The sequence below is a fragment of the Narcine bancroftii genome, chromosome 1 (assembly GCF_036971445.1).
Source record: "Narcine bancroftii isolate sNarBan1 chromosome 1, sNarBan1.hap1, whole genome shotgun sequence".
NCBI classification, from domain to species: domain Eukaryota; kingdom Metazoa; phylum Chordata; class Chondrichthyes; order Torpediniformes; family Narcinidae; genus Narcine; species Narcine bancroftii.
This window is the reverse complement of record NC_091469.1, coordinates 277,380,157-277,402,636: the sequence shown is the minus strand read 5'-3', so window position 1 is coordinate 277,402,636 and position 22,480 is coordinate 277,380,157. Positions and strand designations below refer to the sequence as shown.

Sequence of the window (22,480 nt, the reverse complement as noted above, 5' to 3'; positions counted from 1 at the left end):
AGTTGACCTATCTTCCTCAGTATACCAAAAGTAGGACAAATAAAATTTGTGGAATAGAGTTGATATTATGTTCATCTATTGCTTGGCTGTATGATGGTTTTAATCTATTGTTTTGCCTTCCTTATTTCAAGACTCAAACTGCTTCTCTTCTGGACATGTTCACAATCACATGAATAAGTGACATACACCATTTTTCCGCTTTTTCAAACTGACTTTTTAACCCCTTGTACATTGTGTTCTGGCTTTCAGGGACTACCAACAAGGGCATATACACCGTATCCACATTTTCCAGGACTAGTTTTATACCCAACCACCAGTTGGTTCATACTGGTGTTTGTACTGTAGTTTACCCATGGACCTAGTCCAGAGTATATATTATGAAATGTTAAAAATAGCTGGAGTCCAAAGGGTTAAGATTAGAAACTTCCCCCAAAATGTTTAACCACTTTTGTGCTGAAGCCAAAGGCATTACTCAATCAGCAATCTGGCCACTTCACCCCAGTCAAAGTTAAAGTATTTGGAGTTTCTCACTAACTACATCTTCATATAATATCTGATTCATTGGGATTAATATCAGTTCAATTTTCGGACCTGGCACCTGTTTAAGCAATTTTAAGAATTTTTTTAAAATCTATTTTTTAAACTGTATTAGAGTTTGATACCTACTAATGGCTTCACTACCTACTTATCCCTGTTGCTGTGTTCCTGCGTGCAGTGTTCAATAACATCTGCCTTTAATATAGTTTATTCCAGTTCAGCCTACAGCATTTTGTTCCATTGCTTACAGTTTCATAGAGTGCACAGGTTCACAGGTTCTATTCAATTTTCCCAGGAGGTTTTCTGATGTAGGCGGAGAGCAGCAGCGATCATCCAGGATCCACAACTCCGAGCACACACTCTGTTCTCACTGTTGCCATCAGGAAAGGGTTGTAGGTGCCACAAGACTCGCACCACCAGGTTCATTTCTTTGTTTATATTTCTCTCTTTTGTATGTAGTATCTATCTTTTCCTTTACATTTCTTTGTTTATATTTCTCTCTTTTGTATGTAGTATCTATCTTTTCTTGAGTACAGTTTTTTTGCATTTGCATTAAGTAGAAATTCTGCCTGGCCTCAGGAATAAGAATCTCAGGTTTGTGTGTGATGTTATGTATGTACCCTGTCTAAAAATCAATGTTACATCTGTAGCATTTCACACTTTAGGTATTGTACATTGGTGGCCATCCCTGGATGATTTATTTACATTTTAATCAGATCTTTCTCCCCTCTTTCACCTGTTAAATTATGTACTGAAGCTAAATTTTCCTTCTCCACAACATACACAGTTGTTTAAAAGATATGTGAAATATAACTCTGTAGAGTATGTTCCCACTTCTGTCACTCTTCCAATGCAAGTAACATTTGATAAATTCCAGTCAACTTCTCATTCCACATGATTCCCAAGTAAAACACTACCTTCCTCTCCATTTTTCCCTTCAGGAATAAAACAAAATAAGGTTCACTCTATATTGTCTGTTTGTATTATCAGTTGCACAGATCTGTTGGATTAAATTAGCTCCTTATTAATAAAATGTACCAATGGCCTATTGGCAGAAATGACCCCTGCAGTGGTATCAACTCCCTTTACCTGGGGTTCTTGGGGTTTTTAGATCCATCATTTAGCTCGGTATGTTCTTTTTTTTGAAGATTTGAATGACTTCAGCTGATTGGTGCGAAACTATTTTACATTTTTTTAGATCATTTACAGCATGGAACATGGGGTGAGCTGTTCCATAATGTTAGACAGTCCCTTTGTACATCATATCTTCTCACATCACCTGATCTCCTATGTCTCATTCTTGTGATTTGTGTGACTCTAAATTCATTTTATTGGCTTGATGTTTTCTGTCCATATTTGTTGCAACGTATTTGTAAACTCCTCCAACTAACTTATTGGTTCCTCCACAAGTCTATCCCAACATATTTTCTTGCCTTTTGAATAGAGTAGGTAGTAACAAGCGAACTGGTGTTCTCCTGGATCTCTCTGCCAACTGATCATGGATGTCTTGAACTGAGATGTTCTTTAACTCTTTGGGAGTACCTCATTCCAATTTTTCTTCTGTTCATTTCATACCTAAATCTATTTTTTGTTCTCTTCATGCGCTCAACAAATCTGAAGACTGAATTCAGATTTATGTATCACTTCCCTACAAAACTGACAGCCACTTTATCTGTAAGTGTAAAGAGAGGTGTAGCTGTGCCATCATTTTCTGGTGTCTGCTGGCCATATGGATATGTAACTTGCACAATTCCTTCAGACTGCTGTTTTCCTGATTACTTTTTGGAGATGTATAAGACTCGATCATGAGATTGGGGTGGAACAGGCAGATAAACTGTAAACTTGCCACCTTCAGAAACTCCAATAATTCTGTTTCTTCTCGTTTCACTCCATCACCAACCAACCCACGAAGCTGATCACACTTATTTGACAAAAACTGAGAGACCAACTGAAGCTGAGTTTCTGGTAAATGTGTCTGCTCATTAAAAAGCATACACGAATTTCCGTTACTTCATTCAACAGCTGTTCTCGAATCAAAACCAGCAAGTTTTTTGAAGAACACCAGTTCCAGAATGTAAGAGAGTGATAAAAATCCATGCACGATACTTTTTTCTTTGAAATTTTTTTGAATAGTTATTAAGCCTTTTAAAAATATTTTTTCAACTTTGGAAATTAAATTTTAACATCTTGTTACCAAGAACAAAGGATAACAGAAGTCACAGACTACATGTCAGTGAGCGTGATGCCAGTGACCAGAAAGGTGCAAGAGTGGATTCTGAGAGTGAATTGGAGATAACCATCATAGCTTTCTGTGTGAGAGATTGTCTGTCACGAATCTGAAGAGGTTCCCCCCCCCCCCCCCCACCCCCTGTAGAGCTCGTTGAAAGAATCAAAGACTTGTTGATCCAAACCAAGGTTTTTATTAGCGAAAGACAGGAGCTCTTCACAGGTGGCCGACCAGTCCGGAATGATCCGACCTGGCTAGAGACACAACCCTTTAAGGCCCAGACAATAGGTGTGTCTTAACTCTCAGCCAATCGCTGTAAGCACAGTCTAGATACAGTAACTATATACACTATGTACATTGGTGATAGATCTGTACTATCACATTCAAACCTTCTTGGAAAAAAGAAAAAAAAAATGAGGGAGAGAATGAAAGGAAGGGGTAGGTCAAGGATTGTAGCGGTCAGGGGGTCTGACCATCTGGCATAACCGCCATGGTGCCGGGATTGGGGTCGCTGGAGTGGTGTCGCCAGCGGGCTCGTCGGGTGCGACTGCTCCGTCACTCAATTCCCCAGTCGTGTGGTCGGCAGGGTGGCCTGGGTCATTGGGGTGCTGTTGGTCCTTCTGTTGCGGCACGGTGCCTGGGGAATAAAGAGTTGGGGAAGGTTGGGTTGGGGGGTTTGCTGGGTCTACCGCGTCCTGAGCTAGGTCTCGCACCGAAACAGTGTCCTCCCGCCCGTCTGGAACTCAACGTAGGCGTAATGTGGGTTCGCGTGGAGTAGAGTCACTTGGTCGACCAAGGGGTCGTTCTTTGAGTGCCGGATGTGGCGTTGCAAAAGGACGGGGCCAGGGACGGTGAGCCATGCCGGTACAGTGGTTCCTGATTCTGATTTCCTCGGGAAAAGGAACATCCTTTCGTGGGGGGTGGGATTTGTTGCAGTACATAGGAGGGAGCGGATGGAGTGTAAGGCACTTCTGGCACCTGGCTTTTCTTGCTGGATACTGGGACCTGCTGTGCTTGTCCCTCCCGCAGAAATAACATTTTGGGTTCGCACGGGGCAGGGTAGCAGCAGCCGACAGGTCGTCAGTATCTCGGGGGGTGGTAGGCTAGAAGGGCACTCTACTCACATCAGAACGAGGGGTCCAGTCCCTAGAGAGCTCGGTGGACTTTAAGGCTGCATCCTCCATTGTGATTGCAATCCAGGCCACGTCCTCTAGTTTTTCTACCCCTTGCTCAAGCAAGCGCAGCCTCACTTCGTTCGATCGGAGCCCGGCCACATAGGCATCCCGGACGAGATCGTTTGTGATCTCGGCAGCAGTTTTGTCCACACAGTTACAGTCCTTGCCCAACGCCTTTAATACTTGTAAATATGCCCTGTTGGACTCGCCGGGCTGTTGCTTCCTCGAAGCAAGCATGAGCCGGGCATAAACTCTGTTCATCGGTTGATTATACAGTTCTTTCAGTACCTTTATGGCTGCGGTGTAAGTGGTCTCATCCTGGATGTTCTCGTAGACTCTCAAGGACACCATAGACAGCAATGCTGTTAGACGCTGGTTATCCTCCTCCACCTCAATGAATCTCAGGAAGTTTTGAAAGTTCAGCAGCCAGAACTTCAAAAGGCTTTGAAGGCTGTAGCTGACTGTGGGTCGATATCAAGTTTTTCTGGTCGAGTTAAACGCTCCATCCCTTTCAAAAAAATTCTTTTTGCTAATAAAATTGTAGAGCTCGTTGAAAGAATCAAAGACTTGTTGATCCAAACCAAGGCTTTCATTAGCAAAAGACAGGAGCTCTTCACAGGTGGCCGACCAGTCTGGAATGATCCGACCTGGCTAGGGACACAACCCTTTAAGGCCCAGACAATAGGTATGGCTTAGCTCTCAGCCAATCGCTGTAAGCACAGTCTAGATACAGTAACTATATACACTATGTACATTGGTGATAGATCTGTACTATCACACCCCCCCAGAGGTGACAGAGCTTTGATGAGGTGGGGGGGGGGTGGGTAGTTGATATGTGGACTTCAGCAAGGCCTGCATGCCAAGTTAGTTTGGAATGATAGATCACTTGGAACCAAGGGGAGTTGGCCCATTGGATTCAAAACTGGTTCATTTCTTTTTTTATTGATATATGGGGATTATATTTGAAATATATGGCTATAGAAATTAAATAATTGTAATAAGTTTGGCACACCAATCAGGGAATACTGGTTTTTGCTGTGTTTTTGAGGGGAGGGGGGATTGGGAGAAGTTTTTTTTGGATTTTTAGTGTTTTTTTTAATGTTATAGTCGGAGGAGGTTATAGTTATTTATGTTTTTAGTTATTTTATGTTTTCTTGTCTGTAATCTGAAAAGTTAAATAAAATTTTCAAAACTGGTTCAGGGAAAGGAGGCAGAGGATAAGCATGGTAGGATGTTTTTTCTGATTGGAGGCCAATGACCTGTTGTGGGCCATAGGGGTCAGTACTGGGTCTACTGTTATTTATCAACTATACTAATAATTTGGATGGCATGATTGGTAAATTTGTCACTAATATTGGTGGTGTCGTGGACAGTGAGGGATGATATCTAAGTTTATAATAGGATTGAGTTCAGTTGGTAATGTGGGCCAAGGAGTGGCAAGTGGAATTTAACTCTGGCAAGTGTGAGGTGTTGTACTTTGTTAAGTTAAACCAGGACAGAACTTAGAAGGAAAATGGTAGGGCCCTGGAGAGTGTTGCAGAACAGAGGCACCTAGGCTAGAAGACTTGAGTTATAGGGCTAGACTGGATCTTTATTCCATAGAGCGAAGGAGGCTGAGGGGTGATCTTAGAGGTTTATAGTTTCAGGTGAGAGGGAAATACTTCGGAGGGACTTGAGTGGCAACTTTTTCACTCGGAGGGTGGTCCATATCAGGTTTGAGCTGCCAAAGGAAATGGTGGAAGGAGATATAATTACAGCATTGAAATGACATTTGGACAGGTTTATGGATGGGAAGGGAGTAACAGGGACTTGGACCAAAAGCAGGCAAATGGGACTAGCTCAGAATGCTAACTTGGGCTATATAATTCTCATATATCTTTGCACATTGTTAACCACAATTACATATGACCATTGTGAAATCCAGCCCATTACTTCCTCTAATAAGATATTTCTGATAACAAATAAAGCAAGGTGAAAAGGAAACATCCTTTAAACAGGGAAAACAAAATTCAAGCATGGCATTTTATTTTTTTGAAAACTTAAAAGAGGAAGAGTCACTTCGTTTCACATTAAATTACAGAGAATATTTTGGTGAAGCACAGTAGAGATTCAGCAGACAATCAACAGCCTTCTCACTCTCTCTGTCTCCATCTCTCTTTCTCTCTCCACCCACTTGATTAAAAGGAATTTGAATATTGCCAAACTGAAGTGAACTGAGATTCACTAGTGGTGTGTTATACTGATGGCTGGCTCCGCCTCCCAGCTCCACCCCCATCTACCCATATATAACACTGGTTTCCTGCCTAAACCCTGAGCCTCCCTGAAGACCACAGTAAGACCCTACCCTCAGTTATAAACTAATAAAAGCGTATGTTCTCCCTCCAGTCGTGAGGCTTTTTATTCACACTACAATTTTATTAGCTTATTCCCTAAACGATGGAAGTGCTACACAAGCAAGTATGCTACTGATAAACCCGCTGTCCCTCGATGCAGCTGAGGAGTTCACATACTGGCTAGACTGCTTCCAGGCCTACCTGAATGCGACCAGAAACGTCTTCCACACTGATGAACTCAGGAGTTCCGCACTCGTTTCGAGGGTAGGAACGAAAGGGTACGCAGTCATCGGGGACTGCACTATATATGATGCTGCCATCGAAGCTTTGAAGGCTCGGTACCTGTGAAGTCGCAAAATGAGGTCCTAGCAAGACACTGACTCGCTCTACGTTGCCAACAACCAGGAGAGACCATTGATGACTACCTGCAGGATCTGTGGATACTTGCCAAGAAGTCCAGGTATGAAGTGGCTATGGGCCAAGTTTGTGAAGAAGGAAACTTCTGGGACACTCTCGTCGCGGGGGTCCGTTCGATGTACATGATGCAGTGACTTCTTGTTGGGTAAGAAGGACCTGGCTAGTGTTAGGTAAAAACATCATGAGCTGGGAATGTAGAAGGAGTCACCCAGTGCTGGGCCGTAACAAGATGCAGTTGTGACCTTGTACTCTCAAGATAAGAGTGGGGATGACAAATTGATGTGCAGGAAACTAGCAGAGAAGGATAGCAACAGTTTATTCATTGGACAATGTCATGGTATGATAATTTACTAAGTACGTATCCTAAGGTATATAAAAAACACCATTTGCTGATAACGGCAGAATGCGCCTTCTCCAACTAACACTGTTAGTTGCAAGTGTTACAATCCGGCAATAAAGAACAAAGAACCTTAATTTCGACTCAGTCTGGTGTTTGACTCACTCATTCATGAACAAAGCAGACCTAACACTAGTCACGTTGAACTGGGCAAATCATTGGAACAGGCCAAGCATGAGAACGATGACCTTGAAGCTAGTGAGCTCGCTCACCCAGGTGACCCCTTCCAAGGATAGGCTGCTCCCACTACCCCAGCCCTAATGGCTGCTGCTTCCCACACTAGGGAGCGCACCCACGCTAGGGAGTACTTTTTCTGCGGCAAGAGCCAATATTCCCGATCGTGTTGCCCGGCTAAAGACAGTGTGTTCCAGCTGTGGGAAGAAAGGACATTGGGCGAGGGGAAGACTTGGAAAGTCTGTGGCCTTCACCACTCCTGGATCTGACTCCAGCACAAAGCCATCTGCCCAGAATTCACCCAAACCCACTTGCTGTGCAACATGCTGACAGAGGGTGGCAATGAATGAACGGCGCGAAAAGGCTTGGTGGCCATCTGTTCATGACTCAAATTCAAACTCAGCGCCATCGTCCTCAGAGGAGGAAGGAAGGCAGCCATCTTGCTGTGCCATGAGGTTGACACCATCTGACCCACGGGCAACCCAGGATGGTGGGGGCCAATCGAGTGAGGAGTATGGAGTTTCTGGGTTCTTGATTAGGACAGACCTCACCAGCTCAGCAACTCCATAATGACTGTGAAAGTAAATGGACATTCCACTAAATGCCTAATTCCACTGAAAGTGCAAGAGTACAACCTAAAGATGTATCCTCCAATTATCACATATTCCTGGTGTCTCAGTCGCACTCTATGCATATTCAACAACATTGGAAAGTACATTTGTCATTTGAAGGGCCAAAATTTGTAAGATACGCCTGTATGTACTTGATGAATGTGCTCTGGTGCTCTTGGGTCTGGACTTCCTGTGTCATCTTAAAAGTATGACCTTGGAGTATTCTGGTCCCCTCCCCCCGTAATGATTTGAAATCAGAACTCGCGTGGAGCCTCTCCACACTGAATATCGACTTCCCACCTCTCTTCCTGAATCTGTCCTCTGACTGCAAACTTACTGCTACCAAGAGCAAGAGGTACAGCACTGCAGACCGAGATTTCATACAGTCTGAGCACAATGTCTGCTCGATGAAGATATCGTCGAGCCTAACACCAGCCCATTGAGAGCGCAAGAGGTAGTGGTAAAAGGGGAAAACAAGTCCAGGGTAGTAATTGACTATAGCCAAACCATTAATTGGGACACACTCCTGGACGCATGCCCCCCCACCTCGAAGATCGGACACGGTGAATGACATTGCGCGGTATCGGGTCTATTCGACCATCGACCTGGAAGCTGCATATACCAGCTGCCAATCCATTCCGAGCACTGTCCATATTCGGCATTTGAAGCTATTAGTCAGCTCTATAATTTCTTTTATTCACGCTGCACAAACCTCATTCATCATTTTAACATTTGCAAAACATATACATGCTTTAAATCAATTCATAAAGAATATAGGTCTTGAACCAAATATAAAGCTAGATTGCTATCTGATCATTCATCCCTGTTATTAGCAAAAGAACTGGAGGACATCCCACCAAAAACATATAGATGGAGGTTAAACTCCATGCTATTTAAAAGGCAGGAATTTAGAGAGTTTATTGAACACCAAATTAAAACGTACTTTGAAATAAATACGGAATCAGTGAAAGACAAATTTATGGGATGCAATGAAAGCTTTCATTAGAGGGCAGATAATAAGTTATGTAACTAAGATGAAAAAGGACTACAATCAAGAAATAGAACAGTTGGAAAGGGAGATAGTAAGTACAGAAAAGGAACTAGCAACAAGGGATGATATAACAAAAAGAAAAGAATTGGTGGACAAAAAATAACACAAAACATTACAAACGTATAAGGTGGAGAAGAACATAATGAAAATAAAGCAAAAGTATTATGAATTAGGAGAAAAAACACACAAAATATTAGCCTGGCAACTTAAAACAGAACAAGCTAAAAGAACTCTATTGGCATCAAGGAAAAAGGACAAACAGATTATATATAATCCAATAGAGATTAATGAGAACTTTAAGGAATTTTATGAACAATTATACCAAACTGAAAACAAGGGGAAAGATGATAAAATAGAAGAGTTTTTAGCTAAAATTGAACTGCCGAAATTGCAAGAAGAGGAACAAAACACACTGATAAAACCATTTGAAATAGAGGAAGTACAGGATATATTAATAAAGCTGCCGAACAATAAAATGCCTGGAGAGGATGGATTCCCAGTAGAATTCTATAAAATGTTTAAAGAGTTATTAATTCCTCCTCTCCTGGAAGTAATGAACCAGATAGAAGAAACACAAAACTTTCCAGATTCATGTAAGACAGCAATAATTATAGTAATACCAAAGACGGGGAAGGATCCTCTAACACCAGCATCATATAGACCAATATCTCTACTTAATTCAGATTATAAGATAATAGCAAAATTATTAGCAAACAGATTGGCTGATTGTGAACCAAAAATAGTAAAACAAGATCAAACTGGATATATAAAGAAAAGACGAACAGCGGATAATGTCTGTAAATTTATTAATCTAATTCATGCAATTCAAGGAAATAAAAATGGCTGTTGGTTTAGATGCAGAAAAAGCCATTGACAGACTAGAATGAAATTATTTATTTAAAGTATTACAGAGGTTCAACCTACCAGAAAAATATATTAATTGGATTAAAGCATTATATAATGGACCATTGGCGAAGGTAACAGTAAATGGATATGTATCGAACCAATTTAAATTAAGTAGGTCAACTAGACAGGGATGTCCATTATCCCCCTCACTGTTCGCTTTAGCAATAGAACCATTGGCAGAACTGATAAGAACAGAAAATAAAATAAAATAAAATAAAAGGGATAAAAATAAAGGAGAAGGAGGTTAAAATCAGTTTATTTGCAGATGACATCATAGTATATTTAACAGAACCAGAAATATCAATAAAAGAATTACATAAGAAATTGAAGGAGTATGGAGAAATATCGGAGTACAAGATCAACGCAAATAAAAATGAAGCGATGCCAATGAGTAATGCGGATTATACAGAATTTAAAAAAGAATCACCATTTAAATGGCAAACACAAGCAATCTGTTACCTAGGTATTAGATTAGATAATAATTTAAGACACCTGTACAAATTATCAGCCACTAATAAAGAAATTGCAGGAAGACTTGGAACATTGGAAAGAATTACTGCTAACATTGATAGGGAGGTTAAATTGCATTAAAATGAATGTCTTCCCAAGGATACAATACTTATTTCAATCGTTACCAATTCCCTTAACAGAGAAATTCTTTAATGAACTAAAGAGAATAATAAAGAAATTCTTGTGGAAAGGGGGGAAACCGAGGAGAGCTTTAGATAAATTAACAGAGAGGTACAACCAAGGTGGTTTGCAGTTACCAAACTTTAAAAATGATTATAGAACAGCACAAATAAGGTATTTATCAGATTTTTACCACACAAGGGAAAAACCAGACTGGACTAAGATAGAACTAGATAAAATAGAGGAGAAGGTACCGGAAGATATACTTTATAAGTGGGATGAAAAGTTGGTACAATATAAAAGCTCACCAGTACTGCATCATTTACTCAATATATGGAAGAAGATCCAGTAAGAAAGGAAAAAAAAACAAATTACCAAATACCAAAATTACTATTGATGCAAAATCCGCTAATCCCTTTTACAACGGAGAACCTTTCCTTTAGAGAATGGGAGAGAAAAGGAATCAAAAGAATAGAAAATTGTTTTTTTGGGAAATAATTTATTAAAATTTGAACAATTGAAGTACAAATATGGAATAACTCATGGTACAATGTTTGCATATCATCAACTGAAAGCTTATTTAAAGGATAAATTGGGAAACAGACTGAAATTACCAGAAGGAAGCAGCTTTGAATATGTGATTACGGACACGATGATAATTAAAAGATTTATAACGAACATGAACATTAAGCTGCAAGATAAGGAAAATGATGAAATAAACTATAAACCTAAACAAAAGTGGGAAAAGGATTTAAATATAAAGATAAAAAATGAAACATGGGAAAAATTATGTTCTGGAACTATGAAGAATATAATAAACACAAGCTTACGCATGATACATTATAATTGGTTACGCAGGTTATATATCATGCCCCAAAAGTTAAAAAAATGGGATCCAACATTATCAGATAGATGTTTTCGCTGTAAGAAGGAAATGGAACAACAGTACATGCAATTTGTGCATGTGAGAAAGAGAAAATGTTTTGGGAAGATCTACATCAGATATTAAATAAAATCACAAAAAATAACATAACAAAAAATCCAGAGATATTTCTTCTAAGTAATATAAGAAGTAAGGAATTAGGCCTCACATTGGATAAAGTGCAAAAAAGACTTATTATTATAGCCTTAGCAGTAGCAAAAAAATGTATAATGTCAACATGGAAAATGCAAGAGAGCATGAGAATACAGCAATGGTACATGGAAATGAATAAATGCATTCCATTGGAAAAAATAACATTTAATTAAAAAAATAAAGTCACATTATTTGAACAAATTTGGGAACCATACATGGAACATAACAGAGAGGGCTTGCCTCGGACCTCCACCCCCTAAAATGATAAGAAGACAAAACAACTTGATCCAGTATGTAAAAGTAGATGTCACATTTTTCTTGTTTATTTTTCATTGTGTGAAGACATTGTTTGATGGTTTTATTGTATTGTATATGTTGAATATTTATTGGTTTTGGAGGGGGGGTGGGAAGGGGGAAAAAAGGGAGAAAATACCACTGTGTATATATTTTGGTTGATATGGTTCACAGTATGAAAAATTATAAATTTTCTGTCAAGGGTTAAACAAGAAAATTCAGATTAAACACAATCACATATAATTTGCCTCATTCACCACCCGACCCCTTGGTGGTTCTTGCCTCTCTGTTGAGCATCTGCCATTCTTCTGCCATGTTTCACCTCTGCCTGGTTCACCAGACCATTATGGGGTCCCTGTCCCACCCCTTCCACCCTATCTTCTTTACTACATTTCTCGTTAAAGGATTTTGGTTCGAACCGTCGACCATTTCTTTCTCCCACTGGTGTTGCTTGGGTTCCTTCAGCAGATTGTGTTCAGCTTTTAAGTTTTTAAAAAAAATTGACAATGCATCAAAAAAATAATGAATTTTAGTCGAAGCAGGTGGAGATTGGCAATTGGGCATCCCAATGTGAATTCTCAGTGTCTTCAGCACATCCCCACCATTATGACGGTAGGTCATTAATGTTTCTCTGGAGACTGTTTGATCTACTGCCAGCTTTTTTGCAGGACTGACTCATAACTACTCTGATTCTAAAATTCCAAATGGATCAATAAATCTGGTCATTTTTATGGGCTTATTCCTGAAAAATAGTCCTCTGAGATAAGCTAATATGCTATTTGTGAAATGAATGGTCGCTGGAGCTCTTACAAATATATGGGCTCCCTGGGTTGTGAATGACCTGGCATATCTGACCTTGCACAAGTTCATATTTAATTTTAAAGCAACCTTCATGCTAATAATAATAATCATAAGATATTTAATGCTGTTTAATATTTACTACAGCATGTTTAATGCTGTTCATTAATGGCAGAATACAGTTTGTTATTAATTTAATTATGATCAATGTTAGAGTGATTATTACAGTGTATGTAGAGTTTTACTGGGTGCGTTACTGCCGAAGACAGGTGGGTCAGACTGAGAAATCAGCTTACTGACATTTTCAGGACACAACCCTTGTGTGAAGACCAAAAATAAATGGTGAAAGTATGTGTAAATGGATGTTATCTCCACTGCAGCCCCTACCAGACAAAGATGGGAAGAAGTGCCTCTTGATGATAAAATGTGCTGATAGGAGTTTTGAGATCAGTGCATCTGACAAAAAAAAGAAACAAGAGTGGATTCAAGGTAAGGGGCTCATTTTTGTGCTAAATCTCTGCTCCTTGTAGTTGTCAGGTTCACAGAGGGCATTAATAATTGCAAACCTCATCTATTGTAATCCAGTTCTCTTCAGCATTAAAACATCATCTTGAGTCCATTGCAGTTGAACAACGGTCCACTCTTCCAAGGAAGCATTTTCACTGCTGACTAACCATCCAGTGCAAGTTTGTGATGACTTGGAAAGCAGACAGATGTACTTCCTTCCTGCTCTCAGTTACTTCTCTTCATATGCCTAATTTGGAGGCCACATACTAATTTAGTTTCTCTCTATCCTGAAACTCTGAAACCAGCATTGGTCGCCTTTCCTCTCTCAAAATGGTCATCAGCTTTTATTCAATCTCTGTGAGTGAGTTGGCATTTGCAGGTCCAACCAAGAATGAGAAACTGCTTCATTTTTAAAGTGCTTGAAGTGCACATTGGGACAAAGGAGGGAAAAACAAAAGCTTAAAGAGCTTTCTCTTTAAGACAGGAGATGAAATTTCAAGGGAAAAATGAGGGCCAAAAGCAAACTGCGCTTGAAAGGAAATTGGGGTAAAAAGAATAGATGTGCAATAACATGTAGTAGAGCAGAGCCACAGGGAAATGCCGACAGTAGCGCATGAAGATGTGCAGTGACATCAAAAGTCACGGCAGCAGAGATGACGAGAATGTACAGGAATGAGTAGCACAAAGGATGAGCTGCACAAGTTTGCAGTTTTACCAAGGGGATAAGACGACAAATCTGTTTTTTTTAAAAAAAGTCTGTGTTGTTAGCCCCCTTCCCTTTCCTCCCTCCCTCTTTGGAAGTTTGTAGCACTACCACAGGTGTAAAGGGGTGAAGCTGAAAGATAGAGCTGCCATGGATCCATGGCAAGTACCGAGTAAATAAACCTACGGAACCATAAACCTATTTGATCTCAAAGATCCAACACTTCACCATTTATATTTTGCCAGGAGAACCAATATCATACTTTCAGGTTTGTTGACGGTACCTTCTTCAGGACTCCTAAAGAAGGGCTCAGGCCCGACTCGCCCATTGCCTTTTGCATTCTCTGGATGTTGTGTGATCTGTGGAGTTTCTCCAAAACTTTTTGTGAACTTCACTAGATCCCAGCATCCGCAGATTTCTTCTTTATCTGCAATGTTGTAATTGTTTATATGATTAAAATATCGATAATAATTTTGTACATTTCCCTTGAAGAGCGGTCTATCGGTTCCTGCTTTGAGTTGAGTTTATGGCTGACCATCAATTTGCAGGTTCATGTACATGTATTTTGAATTGCTGTACACTTGACATGTTTATGACCCTTTCTGTTCCTGAGGCAGGGTATCGTGGTTAAGTTGACAGAAATTGTAAAAAGAAATCCAGTTAGCTGAGTATTTGTTTCTATAAGTTAGTGGATTCTGTGGTACTGTTACTAAGTTGGTCCTCCAAGTCACAGCCGTTATTTTTTCATGGTATATCATGCAGGCACTAAAAAGCTCCGTGCCATTCTGGGAAATTGGAATTTCAAACCAAAGGCCACCTGTTGATTGAAGGGTTTGTATACACTTATGATACATTTTGGCTCTGGATATTGGCCTAAGTCCAAGAGCACAGCCATGAAAAAGATCACAATGGCAGTAATGGCTTTGATTATTTATCGCTCCTGCCAAATATAGCCTTGTGTTCACTTTTTGACTTTGTGAATAGCTATTCAAACAGCCATCAACCTAATGAAGTACGAAAAGCTTCCTCCACACATAGAAGGTCGTCAGAAACGGCGGGAGCTGCGGCAGAAACAGCAAGCAGAGCAGGAAGAGATGGCGCAGAGAATGACGGAACTGCAGCTGGCAAATGAAGACAAGCAACAAGAGTTGGAAAAAATGCGAAAGGTGAGGCAACTTGATCCAGGACCTTGTCAGATAGATGTGTACCTGCAGAAGAAACCAGATCATTTCACACCATTTTCCATGGAAAAATTCTTACTGTTTTGATATGTCCTGTTTCAGTCCACACTAGAGACTGTGTGGTTCAGACAGGAAAGCATGTTCACTTGTATTGCACCAGTGTCATGTAATTAATGAACATTTAATTTATTGGATACAGATACCTTGTTACTAGAAGTTCTATTTTGATGACTTTCAAACAATTTTTCCAGAGGCTAAATTCTTTTTTGAGAATGCGGATAATTAAATTGTTTTGGCTGGATTTTGGAATATATGACTTAGAAAATTGCAGAATTTGTTTAGAATTCGAATGATAGAAGTATAAATGTCTTCACTAATATCTTTATAATTTTACTCAATTTTCATTACATTTAATGAGCTTTCTTTCAGATTATTTAAGTTGCTTTCAATCTTGAAACCATAGCTTTCCGAAGTGCTCGGAGCATTGAAGTTCAGGGATAACATTTGTGTTCTAAAATGTATTCCTCCCTGACTTGAATGATCCACAGATTTAGTATTCGCTATCCAGCTGTCATGAGAGGATGGGGCCAATGCAGATTACTTGGCCATTTTGTAAAATCAAGCAAGTCAATTTCACTCCTCAAACTAATAAAGGCTGAGTCAAGAATTCTTCCCATTTCACAGGTTAGAATTTATTGTGCATTTTAGTACTTTCCACTGTGGACTGTTGCTCACCAACTTTGCAGAACAATAGGCAAATATGATGCAGTCATAATGCACCCCTGAGATATTTTAATGGAAACTGGGCTTCATTTCACTAAAATACATATAACTGTAAGTAAGAGGTTGAGCCAGTCATTAGTTTACTAACACCATGAGATAAGTGGAGGCTGAGAGGATAATTCTGCATTTTGATGGAAACAAAATCGGAACATCTAAATAGAGGATGGGTGAGGAAATGGTCTGAGTGGAAAACACTCCCACTCTGGTGATTGTGTGAAGAAACTGAAGGGAAGGAATTATTTTTTTTAAAGGGAAAGTGATCAGGAAATGTCAAGTCAGTCCTCCAGTTTCATTTTTTGGACTTTGGACCGAAATCCGTGGTCATTCGTTGTTTCGTTAATCTCTTGCCTTTGTAACTTTCCAAATTGTTAATTCATGGTGACCTTCATTCCTGAAGGTGTAACCCTGATCTGAATGGGGAATCTGTAAATTATGATATTAAAGCAGAAATTTCTGGAGATTTTAAGCAATTCGGTCAGCACCTGTTCTGATGAAAGAGCATCAATCTGAAATTTTAAAAAAATTGTTTTTCCTTCCACATTGCCTGCTCTGGAAAGTATCTCCAGCATTTTCTGTTTCCAAAATAAGCATTTTGTTTTGCAAATTATGTTCAGTTATTTAGAACTTTGGACAATCCATCTTGTGAAGGAAAAAAATCATCACAAGGTCTATGAAGAGGACAGTTTCTGGGTGTTGTTTATCTTGTGTTCAAGACCACTTTACAAGAAATAACAAGTTTGTGCTTTGTCTTAAATATTTAGTGAAGTCTTTCCAGTCTTTCATTACACTTATCAGTTCTAAGCCAAGGTTCAGAAGCTTGAAAGCTTGAACCAAAGTCAATGATGGGTCGTCTGATCACATTCTTTTGGAATGCATTTCTCCTTGTATGTTTTTCTGCATAAACATGAATACAAACAATGAAGCCTCCTTTAGAAATGAATTATTGTGTAATTACCTCACTGACAAAAGGCAAAGGAGGAAAAACCCAACACCCAACCCCAACCAACCAATTTTCCCCTGCAACCGCTGCAACCGTGTCTGCCTGTCCCGCATCGGACTTGTCAGCCACAAACGAGCCTGCAGCTGACGTGGAATTTACCCCCTCCATAAATCTTCGTCCGTGAAGCCAAGCCAAAGAAGACATGCTGCCAGTTAGAGTTAACTTTTATCCTCACCAAGTTTCATACTTTGTGATGCAGAGACTCTGATTTGAAAGGGAAACATAAAAGAAATTTACTAGCAATGTATTTATTACTTCAAATGGGGACCCCCTAAACAAGGGGTACATAAGTCTAGACAGAAATGGTAATCAGACTTAAATATAAGTATTGGTGATCAAAGCTGGTCTGTTGAAGTCGGGACAGTATGACAAACACGATAAGTGTAAGATACAGATTGGGGCAATATAATTTTTTGCACCAGGTATATCGTACACCACAAAAAATTAAATAAGATAAAATCAGCCATTTTGGATCAATGCTTTAGGTGCAGTGAGGAGACAGGAACATTTTTTACATGCAACTTGGGAATGTTCTAAGGGAAGACCCTTTTGGGTAGATCTGGGGAACTCCTAGAGCAAATTATAGCAATTCAATTTCCACAGAAATCAGAACTATTCTTACTGGGGAAAATTGCTGGTGTAAGACCGAAAATGAGGTTGTCTCAACATCAAACAATATTTGACAAGATTGCATTGGCAATGGCCAGGAAATGTATAGTGGTTACTTGGAAGTCTGATTCACATCTAGGTATAGCCAGTTGGAATGCCGAAATGCATAGCTGTGTCCCCCTTGAGAAGATTACCTAAAACCTAAGAAATAAGTATGACATGTTAAAAATATGGCAGCCATATTCACAAAGTGTAGGTGCAAATTTTTAATTGTGTCCCATCTCACCAACGTCCCCTCAAGATCCAGGTAAATCTTTAAGATGTGAAACTTGTGAAGTAGACAATGGATCCCTGACAATCCCTCTTCCTTTCCTATTCTATCTTTCTTCTTCCCTTCATTTCTTTGTGACTTTCTTCCTTTTATTCACTATTCATGGGAGGGCTGGGGATTATACCCATCATGTGTTATTTTTTACTCCGTATTCAATTTTTTCTTTGCTTTTGTTGGTTGTGTGTTTGACTTTACAAATGTAAATAATATATTCAAAAAATGTTTCACACTTCCACTCTCTATACCTTTATGCTGCTGGTTTTCTCCAGTCTGCTTCTCCTGTATTTTTTCACTTTGTAATTCTATCTTTTGACTGCCCTGTTTTCCTAATTTGAATAGCAATAAAAATAGATATTTGTCTTTCGGAGTTAGTGATAATATCCTGAGGTGAGTATAATTTTCAATCGTCACTACAAGCTTATCAGCATTGAAAAAAGTGCTGGAACTTTGGTGCACAACTCATAATATGCCCTTGAAATCTAAAATAAAAGGAAATGCTGGAAATGCCCATCAGATTGGGTGGCATTACCAGAGAGAGGAAAACAATGACTGTGTGGTAATTGATGTCACTAGCTAATATTTAGGGCAGTAAAAGAATGGTTGAAAAGGCAAAGACAGCACTAGTTTAGCTTTGCTGACCATTGGATGTTGGTAACGCATATTTGTATCACTACTGGTATTTTACATAAAATAGCAAAAGTTTACTGAAGATTTGAAATACTGCTCAGCAGTCTTAAGTTAGTGATATACTTGTGATCTATCTTTGATAAGTTTGTAAATAAGAAAGTCTACTTGCCTTTTAAACAAAATTCTGTAGAGGTTCCTTGGATCCATTGAAGCATATCTTGGGGATTGGCTCCATTTCATTTCCCGGTCTTTGTCATTTGCATTTTTTATTCCTAATTTTCAGTGTTATTTAAAAAAAAACTTTTAAATTAAATTTACTGCTTGGAATGTTGAAAATTAAACCTATTCAAAAGGGCTGGAGAGGAATCCAGAGTTTGGAGACAACGTTGTTTATGTGGAATCCCAGTATATTGGCTCAGTGGTTAAAGACATTCTTCGATCTGCCATTAAGCCATGAAGCTGAGTAAAACATCAATTTGACCTGACTTTTGTGAGTTACACTTTTGTTATGGTGATGGAGAAACTACAGTTCATCAAGCGTTCCACCAGAACACGTAATTGGCTATTTGCCCTATCGAGCTTGCTCGAACATTCAATGTGGCTGATCTGACAGTGGACTTGGCTCCACTTACCCACCTGATCCTATAAGCCGTAATCCCACTACTATTCAAATGTCTATCTAGGTCTTAAGTTGATAATTTAATAAATTTAATGAGACTACTGCTTCAATGGGTAAGGAATTCCTCAGATTTACAACTAACTGGGTAATGCAGTTCCTCACCAATTCTCCCTTAAATCTACACCCCTGAATTTTGAGGGCATGTCCCCTCATTCAAGTCTCACTTGCCAGTGGAAGGAACCTCACTGCTCTATTTTATATATTCCTTTTTTAGTCTAATTAGTTTTGACCCAGCTATTTAATCTTCTCATAAAATAACCCCCTCATTTCCAGAATCAAGCTATGATCCTCGTTTCTTCTTTCTTTGGCTTGGCTTCGCGGACGAAGATTTATGGAGGGGGTAAATGTCCACGTCAGCTGCAGGCTCACTGGTGGCTGACAAGTCCGATGCGGGACAGGCAGACACGGTTGCAGCGGTTGCAGGGGAAAATTGGTGGGTTGGGGTTGGGTGTTGGGTTTTTCCTCCTTTGCCTTTTGTCAGTGAGGTGGGCTCTGCGGTCTTCTTCAAAGGAGGTTGCTGCCCGCCGAACTGTGAGGCGCCAAGATGCACGGTTTGAGGCGATATCAGCCCACTGGCGGTGGTCAATGTGGCAGGCACCAAGAGATTTCTTTAGGCAGTCCTTGTACCTCTTCTTTGGTGCACCTCTGTCACGGTGGCCAGTGGAGAGCTCGCCATATAACACGATCTTGGGAAGGCGATGGTCCTCCATTCTGGAGACGTGACCCCCCCAGCGCAGCTGGATCTTCAGCAGCGTGGACTCGATGCTGTCGACCTCTGCCATCTCGAGTACTTCGACGTTAGGGATGAAAGCGCTCCAATGAATGTTGAGGATGGAGCCTCGTTTGCAGTACCTCTAAAGGCAGTGTATCCTTTCCCAAGGAAGGAGACCAGAATTGTACACCATTTCCTGCTCTTAAATTCAATCCCTCTGGCAGTGAAGACCATTATCCCATTTGTTTTCTGGCTTATCCTACTGCTCCTGCAAACTAACCTTTTGTGATTCATGTGCAACCAGTTCCGTGGTTCAAAGAAAAAAACAATTTCACAAGGTTTTGTTGTCGGATTGTCATCTATTAGTCTTGATGAAGAGTGTACATGGAAGGTTGCAAATCAAACCTATGAGAGTAAAGTCTAAAGTAAGCAGAATCCAAATTGATGACGATTTGTGAGTAGGGGAGCTTGCCAATGGTTACTGCTTGAGCTTGTGAGAAACAGAAGTACCTTCACAGAATTTGCTCGAGACAAAAATTGAGAACAAAGAACATTTATTATACAACAATGCAAAGTTGGGTGCTTCCCCTTACCCTGGGAATACACACACATACTGGGGCTCACCCAACTTTTATACAGTTCATTTCAGTGTAGAGGTACCCTCCCCCCCCCCCCCCCTAACATTCTTCTGCCTCCTGGATAAGTTTGGCATTAGGCAATCCTGTCTGCCTACGTGCTGTTTCTGTGAACTTGGAGGACCAGGGAGGTATCCTGTCTGTGTCCCATCATGTCATTGTCCTTATTCACCTGCCTTTGTCCTTATTCACACATATGCGGAACTTGCTGACTCTCTCTAAGGCTAGAAGACCCTTATCTTATTCAGACTAACTTTACTCCCACATTCTATTTACCCTTATCCTATTCATATTGGCTTTATTCATTACACATATTTTCATATTAGTTTTACTCATCTCTCACAAGCTGATGTTAAAAATGACCCTTGCCACTCAGGGGTGAACCATATTCATAAAGGGATTCACAGTGGCACAGCTGCAGCCTCACAGAGTCAGGGTCCCAGGCTCAATTCTGACGTCCAAGGCTATCTGTGTGAGTTTTCATGTTTTCTATGTGACCACATGGGTTTCCTCTACATCACAAAGCTGTGTCTCTACATCACAAAGCTGTGTGGGTTGGTAGGTTAATTGGGCACCACAAGTTGTCCTTTGTGTGCAGCCATGGAATGTAGATACACTTGTTATGTAGACATAGTATTGTGTTTGTGTTTTTTTTCTTTTTTTAAAAAAAAAGGGGAAAGACGTGTTGTTATGCGTGTATAATAAAGGATGACATTTCCCAGTAGGCATTGGGTGCGGTTGGCCCGGGAACAAAATGAAGACTATGACAGAAGTCGAGTTGGTTCAAGCAACTCAAAAAATAAACTTGTTTAAGCACTAAAACCACACAAATTTCTTCTTCAAGGAACAAACATAACCCTCCTCTGTCTTTCTCCCCCCTCCCCCATTCCCCTCCCCCTTTCATCATGGCACTATGCCTTCAAGAGTCCTATGCTATGTAGCAGTTCTGTGAAAAAATATTGCAATTAACAGCACCAGCGATCGACAAACCACTAACTTCACTTTTTTCTTAAAGTTTAAAAAAAGTTTAGACTGTAAAGAGTGAAGGGTTTGAGCAGCTGTGTGTGCGCATTTTTGTATCTATAGTAATTGATAAGTAAACAATTTGTCTTGAGTCACAAAAAGCACAAGTAGCTGAGTGTGGTAGACGGCATTAAACCTTGTTATTGATGAAAAGCCCGAGTGAATGTGCTGTTTGAGCTTCCCTGTCCGTTCTCAGATTATTGGTGTGCATGGATACCATTTGTGTAAGCCTGGAAAGTGAGTTTCTACTGGATGTCCGCCCGTAAAGGATATCATTAAAACCCTCTAATCTCTCCCTCATTTATCCACAAGGCCTTCCAGATCTTCATGAAATGTCAACCATCCCTTTACCTCCATTGATGCTGCTTCACCTGCTGAGTTACTACCTCCAGCAGTTTGTTGTTAGGCCTGAACGAAAGTTCTGTTTAATCTTGAAATGATTCACACCAAGTGCTCGTACCTGAGCTCATTTTTATTGAGAGTTTGTGTCTTTGTAGTTTGATTTCATCTCACATTTATAAGAGGGGAACCTGAGCTACAAATGGGCTTAGATTCTGAATAATAATCTCTCTCATTCAGTCACAGATTTCAAATGTTAGATTTCCTTTTTGATTTTCGGCTGTACCCCTATTTAAGTACAGGTACCTCAATACCTTTCACAAACTTAAATTTTAATTGTATTTGATTCTTTCAGCAAGCTTGCAGTTTATTGGACTGCAGCATCAACAAAGTTGACACGGACGTGGTGAAAGAATGCTTTCTTTTCAATTTTACATATTGTGCCTCAAAAAAAGGAAGTAATTTGGTTACTAATTAGCTGTCTTCCTTTAACAGCCCATTTTCATCAGTAGACTATTTAAAGATCAGACATAAGCTTATCAGTTTCTGCAATAGTAACTGTGGCTTAACACAGCTGTGATGTTAAATTGAGAAAAATGGTTAATTTCTCCGAAAGTTAAACTAGTGACCATGCTGCAGATTGATCACATTTGGATTATATATTTATGCTTCCTCACACAGTACAGTCACACAAGTATTGGATGAAAACTGATGCTTGTCTCACCT

General features: G+C 39.9%; 1 protein-coding gene across 6 annotated transcripts in view; it reads left to right on the top strand.

Moving 5' to 3' along the window:
- The window catches only part of swap70b (switching B cell complex subunit SWAP70b), a 91,257-nt gene that overhangs the window by 47,464 nt on the left and 21,313 nt on the right, over nucleotides 1-22,480 (top strand). For all 6 annotated transcript variants that reach the window (XM_069900127.1, XM_069900116.1, XM_069900137.1 and 3 more), the window contains 2 exons: nucleotides 13,006-13,114; nucleotides 14,820-15,001. In XM_069900127.1, coding sequence (XP_069756228.1) covers nucleotides 13,006-13,114; nucleotides 14,820-15,001 — 291 coding nt within the window. The remainder of the gene's footprint in view (nucleotides 1-13,005; nucleotides 13,115-14,819; nucleotides 15,002-22,480) is intronic.